Consider the following 14,873-nt stretch of genomic DNA (forward strand, 5'->3'; position numbering starts at 1 on the left):
AAAAATCAACAGATTGACACCGACCTGGCAATAAAAGCTGTCCTAACCCCGATAAAGAGAAATTGTGCATGACTAGGAGGTTGTGAATACTGTCTGATACTCGAACGTATAGATGCTGTGAGAAAGCCTTTAGAAAATACACCCATCACAGTCAGCTCTGATGGATATAGTTAATAATTCAGTGTCTACATTTTAGCTGAGGAAAGCAATATCAAAGTCAGGAGGACTATAGCTGAAAGAAGTCTCCTTTAACTAATATGGAAACAGTTTCCACAAAAATGAAACAATTAACACTTAATAGTGTACTTGTGGCTGTGTAGAATGTAGACTCTTTTAATCTCTACTTGTTTTGGCAGGGTTAGGCTAGCACTTACCTCCTGAGAAAGAGCAGAGCTCTTTGTGTTTAAATTACATTTGTGGTACTAGCAATCAAACCCAGGACCCTGTACATGTTAGGGAAAACTTGTATTACTAAACTATATCCCAAGACCTAAGTTACTTTACTGGTATTCCTGGTTAAGCCCAGTCTTCCTAAATTATCTTGATTTGCAAGATAATTAGTTTCCTCAAGTAATAAAATGTTTTTTTTATCATAAATGTGTTTGGACATTCTGAAACATTTTTATGCAATAAGGAGATGTTCCTAGTTCTTAGACTAGAAGCAGGTACAACAGTATTTTCTATAAGAATGAATTAAAAGACAACATACAGATTTGTAAATAACATTTAAATCTTCTAATATTTCTCTTCCATATCTAAAATCAGCTATGATTGTTCTGTAAATTGCATATTTTCATTTAGAGCAACTACAAGGTTTTTTTTTCAGAATAGTTATCATAACAGGAAAAAACTTTAAAAGTACATTTTAGGGGAAAAATTTATGAAAAAGCACTGGAATGCATCAGACGAATTGAAGATCTTAGAGAACTGTGGTGATATCATACAAGTCTCAAATTATTACCTAAATAAAATGGGACTAATGTCACAGTTAACTTCATGGTTCTTAAAAGGAATATGTAAGTGATGTGGGAATTATTTTGAACGTTCATGAAGAAAATCTCTGTTTTCCAATATTTCATTGTTATTTTGCAATGCTACTTGCAAGGTTTAGAAATGACAGGTATTCTTCAGTATTTGTGGGAGGCTGGTTTCAGGTCCCTCATGGATACAAAGCTCTGTGGATGCTCAAATCCCTTTACAGAATGTCACAGGCACAGCTTTTGCATATAATTCATTGTGTGTGTGTGTGTGTGTGTGTGTGTGTGTGTGTGTGTGTGTGTGTGTGTGTGTGTGTTTTGCTGGGGTTTGAAGGCAGGGCCAGTCTCCCAAGAGCTATACTACTTAAGGTACACCCCCAATACTTTGCTTTTGGTTTGTTTTTCAGGTATTACACCTTTGCCCCCATTGTCCTTTTACTACAATCCTTCTATGTTGGCCTCCCAAGATGGGAGGATCACAGGCATGCACTATCATGCCTAGCCTCACCTGTATACTTGAGATCATCTTTTCATTACCTGTAATATTTAATATATGAGAATGTTGCATAAACATTTGTCATATCATATTGCTTAGGAGCTAACGACAAGAAAGACTCCTGTACATGTTCAGTACAGACAATTTTTTTCAGTTTGCTTTTAACCTTTGGTTGTTTGAGTCTACAGATGTGGCACAATGGCTACAGAGGACCAGCTATACTGTCTTACTTAATGTTTGCAGGTATGCTTGGATGACATCACAAAAAAAGCAAACTGATCAATGGCAAAGATCACATTTTAGAGCTAGGTCCATTTTAATAATATAAGAAGTTGAACTTCAAGACTGACCATCAGCTTATATGAAGTTTAGGACGGACTGGCCTCTGTCATGAAATTTCTTTTCAGGCCACTAGAGGGCAAAATGTGAGGTCTAGTGCATGCTGAGAGAATTTGTCAAAGGCTTAGTGCTAAAGTGATCTCTTTGGAAAAGGCAAGTGAGAAAAATAAGAAAGCAGAGCATATTGTTAATTCTTAAGGCTATTCATCACTTTTTTTTTCCTTTTGGCAGTAGTCAGGAGATGAAGTCAGGTCCTCCCACTTTCTGTACCACCTGCTCAGCTACTCCCCTACAGAAACAAGCCTCTAGTCCTATGGTCCTCCTCCTTGAAGCATGAACAAGTGCAGAGCAGAGGGTAAATTCAGAACATTCTTATGGGTTATTGCTAGCTCCGAGGAATTGCTTGTCTTCACTGAGTCCGTTTTCTTTCTGTGCCTTCTCTTTCTCTTTGGAGATCCTGGCTTCTGTGAAAGTCAGGGTGGCTGGGTGCTCAGTTTTTGAGGAGGTGGACAGGGGTGCTGGACCATGTGCGGTCTAGGAGGGCAGCCCAGCAGAGCCCAACTGCTGCTGCCTGTGATTAAGCTTCCGGTGACTGTGCCCTAGATCTCTAACACTGACTCAATACCCTTTACCCTGCTTCCTCTGAAGAGAGCTGACAAAGATGAATGAGATAATGCTGCCCGAGGCCAGATCTTTGAATGCACACTGCTAATTACAAGCCAAGCATCTGTGGGTGGATTCATAACTAAAAATCTGACCCCCTCATTGGGGTCAAAAGATTTCTGAAATGGGTGCCATCATCACCTGATGGAAGAGAAGCTAGCTGTTGCTGTTGTTATTATTTTCCTATGAAGTGAAAATGATTAAGGAGTGAAAAATCAAGCCTTTGAAGAAAATGTGCAAAGACCAGAGACAATTACTCTGCATAGGAGACAGGTGAAGGTGATGGAATGTTTTCTTAATTGTCAGGAAAGCATCTTGCATGGGCATGAAAGTGGAGCTTTTCCTGGTTCACTGAGGATAGCAGAGGTAAGGCAAGGATTTATATCATGATGGCCGTGCAAGACCATCGAGACAAGGAAGATTTGCTAAGCAAATATTGCACATGTTTGTTTTCCCCAATTTTATATCAAACAGACTCATTTCTAACCTGATCAAAGTTAGGGTATCTTTGGGAGCTGCTTTATTTCCTTTAAAGGCAAAATAGCTTTCTGTGGAGTTTTCTTTTTGGCTGAGATAGAAATCCCATTCTCTCTGTACACAACATCCAACATGTCTCACTAGTCCTTCTTTTTCCTTTTCTTCTTTAATTGGGTGTCTAGAAAAACCAAATTGTCAGATGGATTGCAGAGTTTCTCATGAAAGGGACTCAAGGGGCCCTTAAGTGTGTTAGACAGTTGGGGAGCATCCTCAGTAACCCCCGAGCTCAGAAAAGCTCTCTCTTCAAAGGACTCCAACAGAAGATGGCTTTCATCCCTTCCTCTTCCTTCCTCCCCTCTTCCTTTTCATCTTTCTCTCTTTTAATTAGTTTTTATTCAATATTAGAATATTAAATATTAGGTTATAAATAGCATAACTTGAATCAGGCCCCAAAGAAAGATACATTGTACTTAACGTTGGCCTAGTTATATCCACTTTGTGTTCTTCACATGGCTGACAGGACATGCGAGGATATTGACACAGAGGAACAGGGGAAAAAAGAAGATGACATATGAGACCTCTTGTCATCTTAGCTATTCCTGGGAATACCATTTTTATTTTTACTTTATTTTTTTGTCAGTCTTAGGGCTTGAACTCAGGGCCTGTGTGCTATCCCTGAGCTCTTTTGTTCAAGGCTAGCATTCTATCATTAAGGGGAGGTGTGGCTCCACTTCCACTTGAAGGTAAGAGCTTCACTGACTGTCTTGTCTAGGCTGCCTTTGAACACGATCCTCAGATCTCAGCCTTCTGAATAGCTAGGACTACAGGCATGAGCCACCAGCCCCCATCTTTGGGGAATATCTTTTACAGAATATTTGTTAACAGATGTTTTGAAGATAAGAATATTTATTTTTAGGGCTGGGAATATGGCTTAGTGCTAGAGTGCTTGCCTTGCATGCACGAAGCCCCAGGTTCAATTCCCCAGTGCCACATACACAGAAAAAGCCAGAAGTGGCGCTATGGCTCAAGTGGTAGAGTGCTAGCCTTGAGCAAAAAGAAGCCAGGGACAATGCTCAGGCCCTGAGTCCAAGCCCCAGGACTAGCAAAAAACAAAAACAAAAACAAACAAAAAAACAAAAAACAAGAATATTTATTTTTAAAGTTTTTCTTGGCAATTTTTTGAGACATTATGTAGTACTGACTGGTCTTAGATTCACAATCTTTCAGTCTTAGACTTAGAACTTTCGAGATTACAAGCCTGAGCTACCACACCTAGCTAAAAGTTATTTCTTATACTGATTTTGTTTTTAATCTTACCACAGAAACCTAGGTTTTTCTTTCTCTGATTTAAATGAATTAAGTGGAAATGTCCCTTTCAAATCCATGGAAACTCTTCAGTTATATGGACTATTTTGTAGTCAAGTATAACAGCAACAGGGAACTGAAGAGTATCTGCATGGCTCCACTATTCTAACTAAAGCTCAGTTGGACCATTTCTCTAGACTAAGGGCTCTGATCTTCAGATGTATGAGAGGGAATAACATCTAATACTATATATACATATATATAGTATGTTATACTGATTTTAGATATTATATTAATACATATTATATTTATATTTTATGTTATATGTTATGTTATAATATATGCGTCTATATATACACATATATATTATAAGTAATAAGGTTCTAAATACCTCCATATTCATCTGTCCACTGCTCTTTATTTAGCAGAACTTAAAACCTTTCTTTAAAACATGGACTCTATGGTCTCCCTTATTGGGAATAATTAGTACAGGTTTAGGCAAGTCATAGCAGAGCACCACAAGGCCCAATAGCTATACCCTTATGAACACATAAGATGATGCTAAGTGAAATGAACTCCATGTTATGGAGACAATTGTTATATCACAGTTGTAACTACTTTCAACATCCCATGTGTATCTGTAGCTTCTATTATTGATGATGTTCTTGTATCACCTTCCTGTGGTTGTACCTACACTATCTCTGTAATCTTATCCAAGTATATTGGAAACCGTGTATACTGGTATTGGAACTAGGAAATTGAAAGGGAATACCAAAATTGAGAGACACAGGGTAAAAAAAGACAAACAACTACAAAAGCAATACTTGCAAAACTGGTGTAAGTGAACTGAACACCTCAGGGGGGGAAAGGGAAAGGGGGAGGGGGGAGAGGGTATGAGGGACAAGGTAATAAACAGTACAAGTAATGTATCCAATGCCTAACGTATGAAACTGTAACCTCTCTGTACATCAGTTTGATAATAAAAATTTGAAAAAAAACCTTTCTCTAATTATGTCTTATTAAACATAAATGAAGCTGGAAACAGTGTAGCAAACTTGTAATTCCAGAACTAGAGAAGTGAAAGCAGGAGGATTACAAATTCAAGGCCAGCTGAGGCTACATATAGTAACTCTGCCTCAAGAGACCAAATTAACCCAAACCAAACCCAAACCCAAAACAAAAAACAAAACTCCATGAGTGACTATATTATTAAATGGAAAAAAGTATAATACAAGTACAAACATATCCACAGGGAGAAATGAAAACTTTCACTGGTTCTGCTAACATATTGTTAGAATGCAGTCTCTAATTCACCCTTGGAATTATTTTCTTTTTCAAATACCAAAGCTGAAGAAGGAACCTTAAAAACAAATGTATATAACAAGTTTCGTTTTTCACATTGCATGATTTTTTTTCAAATTATCAGCCAATATTCTACCATAATAATCTGAAACCTTGGCTTTTCTTAGACATATTTTATGGTTAGTATTATATAGTCATATGAAGACAATACAATATATTAGACCATAGGTCAAGAAAGTAATTCTCAGGGTTGTCCAACTACCATCATGATTGAAACACTGAGCCTTACTAATCAACAGACCTGAGAGGGCTACCAACTAGACACACATTAAACACAGACATCTACATTTATATATTTAGTTACTCTGTTTACTTTCCACTAAAATGGCTAGTATCTGTAGATTTGGTTTAGGGAAAAGTTATTTTGTCTTTCAATCCTTTGCTTCAGGATCTTGTTTATATTCTGCCAATAGAAATGGAAAGTGACCTTAAAAAAAACAACTGCTTAAATGATAAACTCACTGTGTTAAGGTTGGATGATCCCATTTTTATTCTCATGATTCACTAACCATGAAATAATTAAAATGATCATTTCAGTAAGTGGACTGTATTTTTAATGCACACATTTTTCAAATATACGCTTTTTCAATTTCCTCATATTCATTCAGGGATATAGCTTTCATATTTGGAGAATGGGGATAGTAAACTTCCAGTCTGCCTATCTCTGAGTACTACTAAGGATAAAAGACAAAAAGGAAACGGCTGCAGGAAGAATCACAGAGCACCTGTGGTAGTGCTACCATTACTCACATGAAGAGTCAATCTAGTCATGTGTATCAATATATATATATATATATATATATATATATATATATATTTTTTTTTTTTGGCCAGTCGTGGGCCTTGGACTCAGGGCCTGAGCACTGTCCCTGGCTTCTTCCCGCTCAAGGCTAGCACTCTGCCACTTGAGCCACAGCGCCGCTTCTGGCCGTTTTCTGTATATGTGGTTGCTGGGGAATCGAACCTAGGGCCTCATGTATCCGAGGCAGGCACTCTTGCCACTAGGCTATATCCCCAGCCCCCATGTGTATCAATATTAAGAATCAGAAGAGGAAATAAGAATGAGGCTGACTATGTCAGCTATATGAATGTTGGGACAGCAAAACAGGACCCCTTAAATATTTCCTATGCATGAGTGCTTCCTGGGTCTTACACAAAGTAGCACTGGTAAGTTAATAACAATAGGCTTGGAGATCCAAGGAATACCAGTTAAAGATGTATTTCACAATTTTATTTCTAAGAAAATGGAGCTAGTCTCAGACAATTCCAATTTGTCTTCCACACATCTGGGTTGTATTTGCTTTTACAGCACATGCAGGTGCTTGATTTCTCTCTTAGAAAAGCATTGCTCTGGGTATGATTATAACAATATTCTGTATCTTCTGTACTTGCTGGCAAAGGCTCTATAAGGAAACTGGCCTGGGGAATGATTGGGGCTATAAGATTGTCTGTTTTACTCTCCTACCATTTGCCTTTGCAAGACATTTGTCTCACTTTAACACATATACTGCACATGCACACACACACACACACACACACACACACACATACTGTGCAATTGAGAAAATCTATAGATGCATAAGTGCCTGGAAGTATTTCTCTTTCAGCTTACGATAGCTCTATCTCTGTGGGGAAGCAATACTTCTCAATCAGAATCCCTTCTATCAGCACCTAGAAACGTATATAGATGGAATGTATCCAACTTGAACAAAAAACCACCAAGCTCAGAAAGAATCAAAGTTTCTTTGACAGAACTAGGGATGTAGCTCAGCAGCAGAGCACCTAGGCCCTGGATCTGACCTCAACAACAAACAAAAATTTACGGAGAGAAAAAGAAATGCATTTACCTGGGCAATTATGTCTGCAATTTCTGAGTAACTGTGGCATCTTCTCACACAGGAGCGAGCCAGAAAGTCTTCCACCAGCCGAGTCCCAATGCCATAACCCCTGGAGATGATGGGGAAAAATAATGTGTTCTGTACAAGCAGATAACAAACTAAACCAAATGTTGATAAGACAACTGGCCTTTGGCAGTGGTCTTCATAATGTCCCACAGTACACAGAAAGCAACACACACAGTCAATCTTAACTACTTTCCTCCGAGTAGAGGAATCTGATTTAGTGTTGAGACTGGCCCAAATTTGACAGTATATATTAAACTTAAAGAAGGCTGGTGTCTGTATCAGTCCTGGGTACTCATTCATACCTAAGATGGGGTCTGAAAAGAACAGAATGGAACAGAAAAAAATTAACAGTGAAGATAGTTAAGATACCTAAGGTGTGTGTGTGTGTGGTGTGTGTGTGTGTGTGTGTGTGTGTGTGTGTGTGTGTGTGTGTAGTGTGTAGTTACAGGTGGGAAGACAAGTTCAGAAAAGTCTGTTTTTATTCCACAGAAACCAATGGTAGGCTTGTAGGAAGGTATTATTATTATTATTATTGCCTTCTGACTCATTCAAGCAAGTAGCTCTAGGTATAGCTAAAGCACAGTTCTTGAGATAGGATGTAAGACTGAGAATGTAAATAAGATAGACTGAGAAATGGTTAAATTTCTAAGAGGGTTACAGAAAAGTGTCAGTGTGTTTTATAAGATCTTGGCTTCCATTTGAAAAATCCTGTTCTACTAATAATAGAAATAAAAAGAATGCTGGTTTTGCTAAACCACTAGTTTTTTTTTTTTTTTTTTTTGTTTTTTTTTGGCCAGTCCTGGGCCTTGGACTCAGGGCCTGAGCACTGTCCCTGGCTTCTTCCCGCTCAAGGCTAGCACTCCGCCACTTGAGCCACAGCGCCGCTTCTGGCCGTTTTCTGTATATGTGGTGCTGGGGAATCGAACCTAGGGCCTCGTGTATCCGAGGCAGGCATTCTTGCCACTAGGCTATATCCCCAGCCCTAAACCACTAGTTTTAAAAAATGCTTTTTAAAAAAAAGTCACAGCTACATGTACATAGACAAACAAGACAATTTGATAGAACATAAAATAGAAATATTGAAGACAATAATTCTTCCAAAAAGGGATGATATCTCTGATGACATGAAAAATAGAGAGAAATAGATTTGATGTCAGCATGTTTATTAATTCACTAAATCTAGTGAGATACTTTATATTTCTGAATGGATAGAACAATTTACATATGTGACTTTCAAGAAAAGATAGTTAGTAATTATAGCCAGGGTACACCAAAAAGCTTTTTAAATAACAGAATGTTTTTAAAAGAGAGTTGAAGCAGGGTTAAAAATTATTCCATCTTTTCCTTCCTTTCCTTCTTCCTTCCTTCTCTCCTTCCTTTCCCTTTCCTTCCCTTCCCTTTCCTTCCTTTCCTCCCTTCCCTTTCCTTGTTTTCCTCCCTCTCTCCCTCACTCCCTCCCTCCCTTCCTTCCTTCCTTTCTTCCTTTCTGTCTTTCTCTTGATTTTTGAGCCAGGGTATTTTAATGTATCCCAGATAGGCCTTGCAATCACTATATAGCCCAGCTAGTCCTTGAACTCATAATCCTCTGAACTCATCCTCCAGGGTGCTGGGATTATAAACCTGAGCCATATCTGGTTATTTGTTATATAAATGTCGGGCCATTTTCAATATGTTCTAATCATCGATATGTACATAACCATAGATACAGCCACTGAGAACAGTGATGGAAGTCAGAGCATTATACACTGTGCAGACACTGATATTTTGCTTTAGTCAAAAGTTTCTGCAAAGCAGATACTAATATGTCAAATTAAAAGTGTAAAATGCTTTCAAAATCTATTAAAGAAAGTCAAATGTGGAAACTTTTTTGTTTAAGGGCAGGTCTCTCTGTAGTCTTTCAACTTTTATTTATTTATTAAATAGGAAGGAAAATAAATTTTGAATGAACAAGAAAGCATTGTTAAATGACATTAATGAATATAAATATTTGTTCAACATTGTTGAAAGCTATGAATCAAAGTCTATTTTTGTTTGTTTGTTTGGCCAGTCCTGGGGCTTGGACTCAGGGCCTGAGCACTGTCCCTGGCTTCTTCTTGCTCAAGGCTAGCACTCTGCCACAGCGCCACTTCTGGCCATTTTCTGTATATGTGGTTCTGGGGAATCGAACCCAGGGCCTCATGTATACAAGGCAAGCACTCTTGCCACTAGGCCATATCCCCAGCCCATCAAAGTCTATTTTTAACGAATACCTTATTTGTAATTATTAACATCTGCACTCAACTGGCCTACCAAATATATTTTTAGCCAAGTAAATGAGTTTCTTCATTTTCTACAGCTATTCCAACAAACAAGGCAAATTTTATCTAGAAGAAATGCAAAAATTAAAACTAGAAAAGAACATAAGCATGTGTACCATAACTCAAAAATTTTTTTCCAAAATGAATGAAGAGAATAAGCACATAAAAAGGAAAGAAAAAAGTTAGAGATGAGAGACCTTTCAAGTTTTTTCTCTTAATGTGAACCCTTTTCTGTAATCAAATGTAATCAATGAGATCTTTTTTAAAGTCTAAAAGGCTAGCTTTAATTTCCCCTTTCACCAGCCTAAGACATGGTACAACATATTTTTCATTTCTCTATTGTGATTTTTTTCATAGTCCTTAGTTGAGAGTTGAAAAAATGCTGACAGATTTTATTATTTGGCAATAAGATGTTTATATAATTATTTGGAAGAATTTGAAAGGCTGAATTTGGGCAGGAGGAAATTCCCATTAATATAGGAATGTGCTTCATTTTTTAAAGTAAGGTTTTCTATTTAATATATTTTCAAGTCAATTATAGTAATGGTAAAAACATCCAAGCAATAAAAACACTATACAGGAAAAAAAGAAAATCTCCCTTCAACCTATAATTCTCCATGGTGTGGTTTTGTTCTTGGACAACTCCCATTAGCATTTGCATACACTTTCATAGATTTTCTACTGTGATGTATGCAAATTTTATATTGTAATGGGTTATATTAGGGGAAAAAAAGACTGAAGAAAAGGATCAAATTTATGTTCCATACTAAAAGAATTCAGTTTTGCTACATCTTCTTTGTGTAAGAGGCCAAAAAGGAAATGATTTCTAACTCAAAGCAAAGACATTTCACAGTTGAGATATCCGAGGAAATTCTTATGAATTTATACTATCAACCCATGAATCAGGAGAAGAAATGAAATTCATTTTCCAGATGTGGTTCATTGGAACCATACAGCAAATTACTACATGTGGGGAAAAAAAGTATATAATGCTAAGAAACAATGACTATTCCACAAGGATGAGACTTTACTTACATTTTATCTAAGTATGTGTTCACATCTTCATCCTTTTCATAATCCTTACACAACTGAGCAACCAGAGCTCCATAGGTAAGGACAAAGAGATCTTTGTTCTGAAGAGAAAAAAAAAAGGGTGGGTTTTGATGGTAGGCAAAATCATGACTGTATGCGAGCATCTGTTTATTTTTCAATTTTCCTACCTTCCTATTATTTCAACAAATTTCACGTTTGAGAACAACTGTACCTACATTTGGCTTTGCTAAGGCTGAGGAAAGAGCTATTTTCTTCTCTTTATTTTTGGTTGTTCATGGGGCTTGAACTTTAGGCCTGAGCACTGTCTCTGAGCTCTTCAGCTCAAGGCAAGAGCTCTACCACTTGAGCCACAGTGCTACTTCTGGTCTTGTGGTGGTTAGTTGGAGGTAAGAGTCTCACGGACTTTCCTGCCCACGATGGCTTTGAGCCTTGATCCTCAGATCTCAGCCTCCTGAGTAGGTAGGATTACAGACGTGAGCCACCAGCACACCTCAATAACTATTTTCTTAATATGAGATTATATTTCTATGTATTCACTTAAATTATGTAATGTATCATGCATTTTCATGAAGGAAGTTTTGTTTTTGTTTTTTGCCAGTCCTGGGGCTTGAACTCAGGGCCTGAGAACTGTCCCTGGCTTCTTTTTGCTTGAGGGTAGCATTCTATCACTTGAGCCACAGAGCCACTTCTGGCTTTTTTGTGTGTATTTGGTGCTGAGGAATTGAACCCAGGGTTTCATGCATGCAAGGCAAGCACTCTATCATTAAGCCACATTCCCAGCCTGGAAGTTTGTTTTGTTTTGTTTTTTAATTACTAATTCAGAAGACAATTTCCACTTGCTCTGGAATGGCCTTTGGTTTCTACTCTGTTTTCATCTGGAAGGGATAAGTGGTTGGACTTTTCATGAGTCTGCATAATCCTCAATAAGCTCTAAATCTGCCAGAGTCTTTTAGGATAAGTCCAACTTCAGAAGCAAGTTTGTGTATTTTTTCCTTTTGATTAAAAAAAAAACAAAACAGGAATTTGTGATTTCTTTATGGATCTGTAAAAATTTGTTTTACCTGTAGGTGAACTCCAAATCAAAACTAAAATGGGTTAATTTAAATCTCATTTAGCACAGATAGGTTGAACATGTGGTAAACAGAAGACAAAGACCAATATATTTTGAAAAAACCTCTTTTGCTTCTGCTATTGAATGTTACATAAGAAAGGGAAGGGACTAGGTGTAGTGGCAACATCTATAATCCCAACACTTGTGAGAGTAAGTCAGGAGAGTCATGAGTTCAAGACCAGCCTGGAATGTATAGCAAGATCCTGCATAAAATATTTTTTCTCTAAAGCTCATTTTTCCAGTGCTGTTACTCAATAGAAGAGAGAATGAGGCTTCAGGAGGATGAAGGAAAGTTTCCAAAATAACCGGCCAAGCGTGGCCAAAGCCAGAATTGTCAATCAAGGCTCCAGGTCTGTACTTTGATATAGTACTTTTCGCTGAGTATGTGAAGGGACTATTCTTCCTGGAGAAAAAAAAGGTAGTGGAAGACTGAGGCAGGTCTCCTTCCACTGAAATAATCTCATTTCACCCATACTCTTGTGTTTCCACCAAAGGACATATGTGGATTTCAGGTGGCAAAAAGGCTCTAAGCCCTGGTATCTTGGACTGAGGGTCTCATAATCTGTGGATTTTTAAAGCATGGGAATAGCTTTTAGAAACTCCAATAAATTTCTTGTTTAACAAAGTGGTTTCTATAAGTCATTACACTATTTCGATGTAACTATTTCTCAAGTTGGTCCAACACCACCAATGTCCCCTTTCTTGGTGTGGATTTATGTGATAAAAAAATATTCTTTTTCAGTAAGATAGACTATTTATTATCACTGAATAACTTTAAAGAAACAGGATCTAAATGTTATTTGGCACCCATGGAGATGATTCATGTGAAAAATATAAGCCAAAATGTCCTAGATGCTTGTTAATACATATTATATACTCATTCATATTATATATTGATGGGTAATATGTAATTAAGGCATAGAAAAATGTGTATACTAATGTTTTAGTAGGAAATAAAGGATATAAGTTACATGAGTAACATTTTTGTTTTGGGTTTTTTTTTTTTTTTTTTTTTTTTTGCCAGTCCTAGGGCTAGAACTCAGGGCCTGAGCACTATCCCTGGCTTCTTTTTGCTCAAGGCTAGCACTCTGCCACTTGAGCCACAGTGCCACTTCTGGCTGTTTCCTATACATGTGGTGCTGAGGAATTGAACCCAGTGCTTCATGTATACAGGCAAGCACTCTTGCCACTAGGCCATATTCCCAGCCCCATGAGTAACATTTTTAAACACAATTCTAAGGGTCATCAGTATTCAATTTTATTTCTGTTCTTAAACTTTCTGAGAACTTAATCCTATATCACAAGAAATGCTTATAAACTACAAATAAATATCTACTACTGCAGAAAATATAATACTGCTACGTATCAACACTACAGCATAAAAAATGAAGCTGAAGGAGAGAGAGACAGAGAGAGGAGAGAATAATTTTTAAGTTATTTATAGTAGTACGATTTCAAAAAAAGAAAAGGAGAAAAATGGTGCTCTGTCTACACAAAATAGCTTCACCATTGTGCCCATTTGTGTTTTAGGCCACCCAAATAATCTCACCTCCCCCTTTATTTCTATCTCTATCCCTTTTTCTCTATCTCTGTCTCTCAGTATACTACTATTTTTAAACATTCAAGTTTTTTTATCGATAAAAGTTCCTTTTCTTCATTCAGCTTCATGACCACAGGTTGTACCTCAAACCACATATGCATTTGGGTTTCAAATTCCAAGAAATATAAACTTGAAATTATCTTCAGAGTTTTCAAAATAATAAAAAGCCATCACACTCATATGTGAAAAAACAGAATACTATTATTTGCAGAGGTTTTGGCTATATCAGGATAAAAGTGTTTTCTTAAATGCATATTAAATGATTTAGCTACAGTATGAATTATATACTCTTATGTTTTAGCATGTGAGAGTCCCTTAGAAAGCAAGCCACAGTTCCACAATGCTAGAGAGAACTGTCTATAGACATTTCTAATCAGGGTGTGCTAACGAATCATCAAATCCAAACTACCCAAGGCTGAAATTACTTAATTATAACAAATAACCATCCAGCTCCTGAAATAATTAATATAGCTTTAAAATAAGCCATAATTTACATCTAAATGGCTAAAGTGATAATAAGAGATTAAAACATAAGCTGAATCTGTGAAAAAATAAAATTTAACCTTAACCCTTAATTTGGAATTTTAGGAAGCATAATTGTACCGATGCTATGAACACATAGAGTAGGAACTATATTCTCAATACAAACCTTAGATAACTTTGACAATCTTATTCCTATTTAACTGGTCACATAGTTGATTCTATGCATTTTCTACTTCAAGTGCATGGAAGGCAAAGAATTGCCTCATGTTTTCACATTTTATGTTGGATACAAAAGGAAAAATGACACCTTTCTTTATGTAACTACTCAGAAAAGAAGGCCTTGAAATCTTTACCAAGAATCGATTACTCTTTTAGAGTTGTGAGAGGTAATTGTGCCTCTCCCCATAGGTGTCATTGCTAATCCCCACCAAGCCCTATTGAAATGTTCTACATGTAGCATCACCTTCGGAAAACAATTTTGGGGAAAAAAATCACTCAACAAAACATTTCCCACAAAGTAGAAAAAAAAGCTTCTTTATAATAAGACCTTACAATTTTATGGTATTCTGGTCTTCTGGGTGGAGGGCGAGACATGGTGCTTGGTGAAGGATGTGGTCTTCAGTCTCTTTCCTTCTGTCTCACAGGTGCTTCTGTCCTTTGTCCTTTTCCTTTGCTTTTGCCAGTTCCTCCTGGCTTTGAGACAGGAGTGCGACTTTAGCTCTCTATAGGTTTTCTCTCTGCTGAGCTGAAGAGCAGAACAAAAATGATGGACAACAGGACTGTCTTGTCCCTAACGTAACCTGCAC

At 37.2% G+C, this 14,873-nt stretch overlaps 1 protein-coding gene across 1 annotated transcript in view; it reads right to left on the bottom strand.

Moving 5' to 3' along the window:
* Trappc3l (trafficking protein particle complex subunit 3L) overlaps positions 1–14,661 on the bottom strand; it is a 44,214-nt gene extending 29,553 nt beyond the window's left edge. The window contains exons 1-3 of the mRNA XM_048354626.1: positions 14,620–14,661; positions 10,856–10,953; positions 7,467–7,566 (exon numbers count right to left, since the gene is read on the bottom strand). Of these exons, the coding sequence (XP_048210583.1) occupies positions 7,467–7,566; positions 10,856–10,953; positions 14,620–14,661 (240 nt within the window). The remainder of the gene's footprint in view (positions 1–7,466; positions 7,567–10,855; positions 10,954–14,619) is intronic.
* Between the last annotated feature and the right edge of the window lie 212 nt (positions 14,662–14,873).

The sequence above is a fragment of the Perognathus longimembris genome, chromosome 9 (assembly GCF_023159225.1).
Source record: "Perognathus longimembris pacificus isolate PPM17 chromosome 9, ASM2315922v1, whole genome shotgun sequence".
Classification (NCBI taxonomy): Eukaryota; Metazoa; Chordata; class Mammalia; order Rodentia; family Heteromyidae; genus Perognathus; species Perognathus longimembris.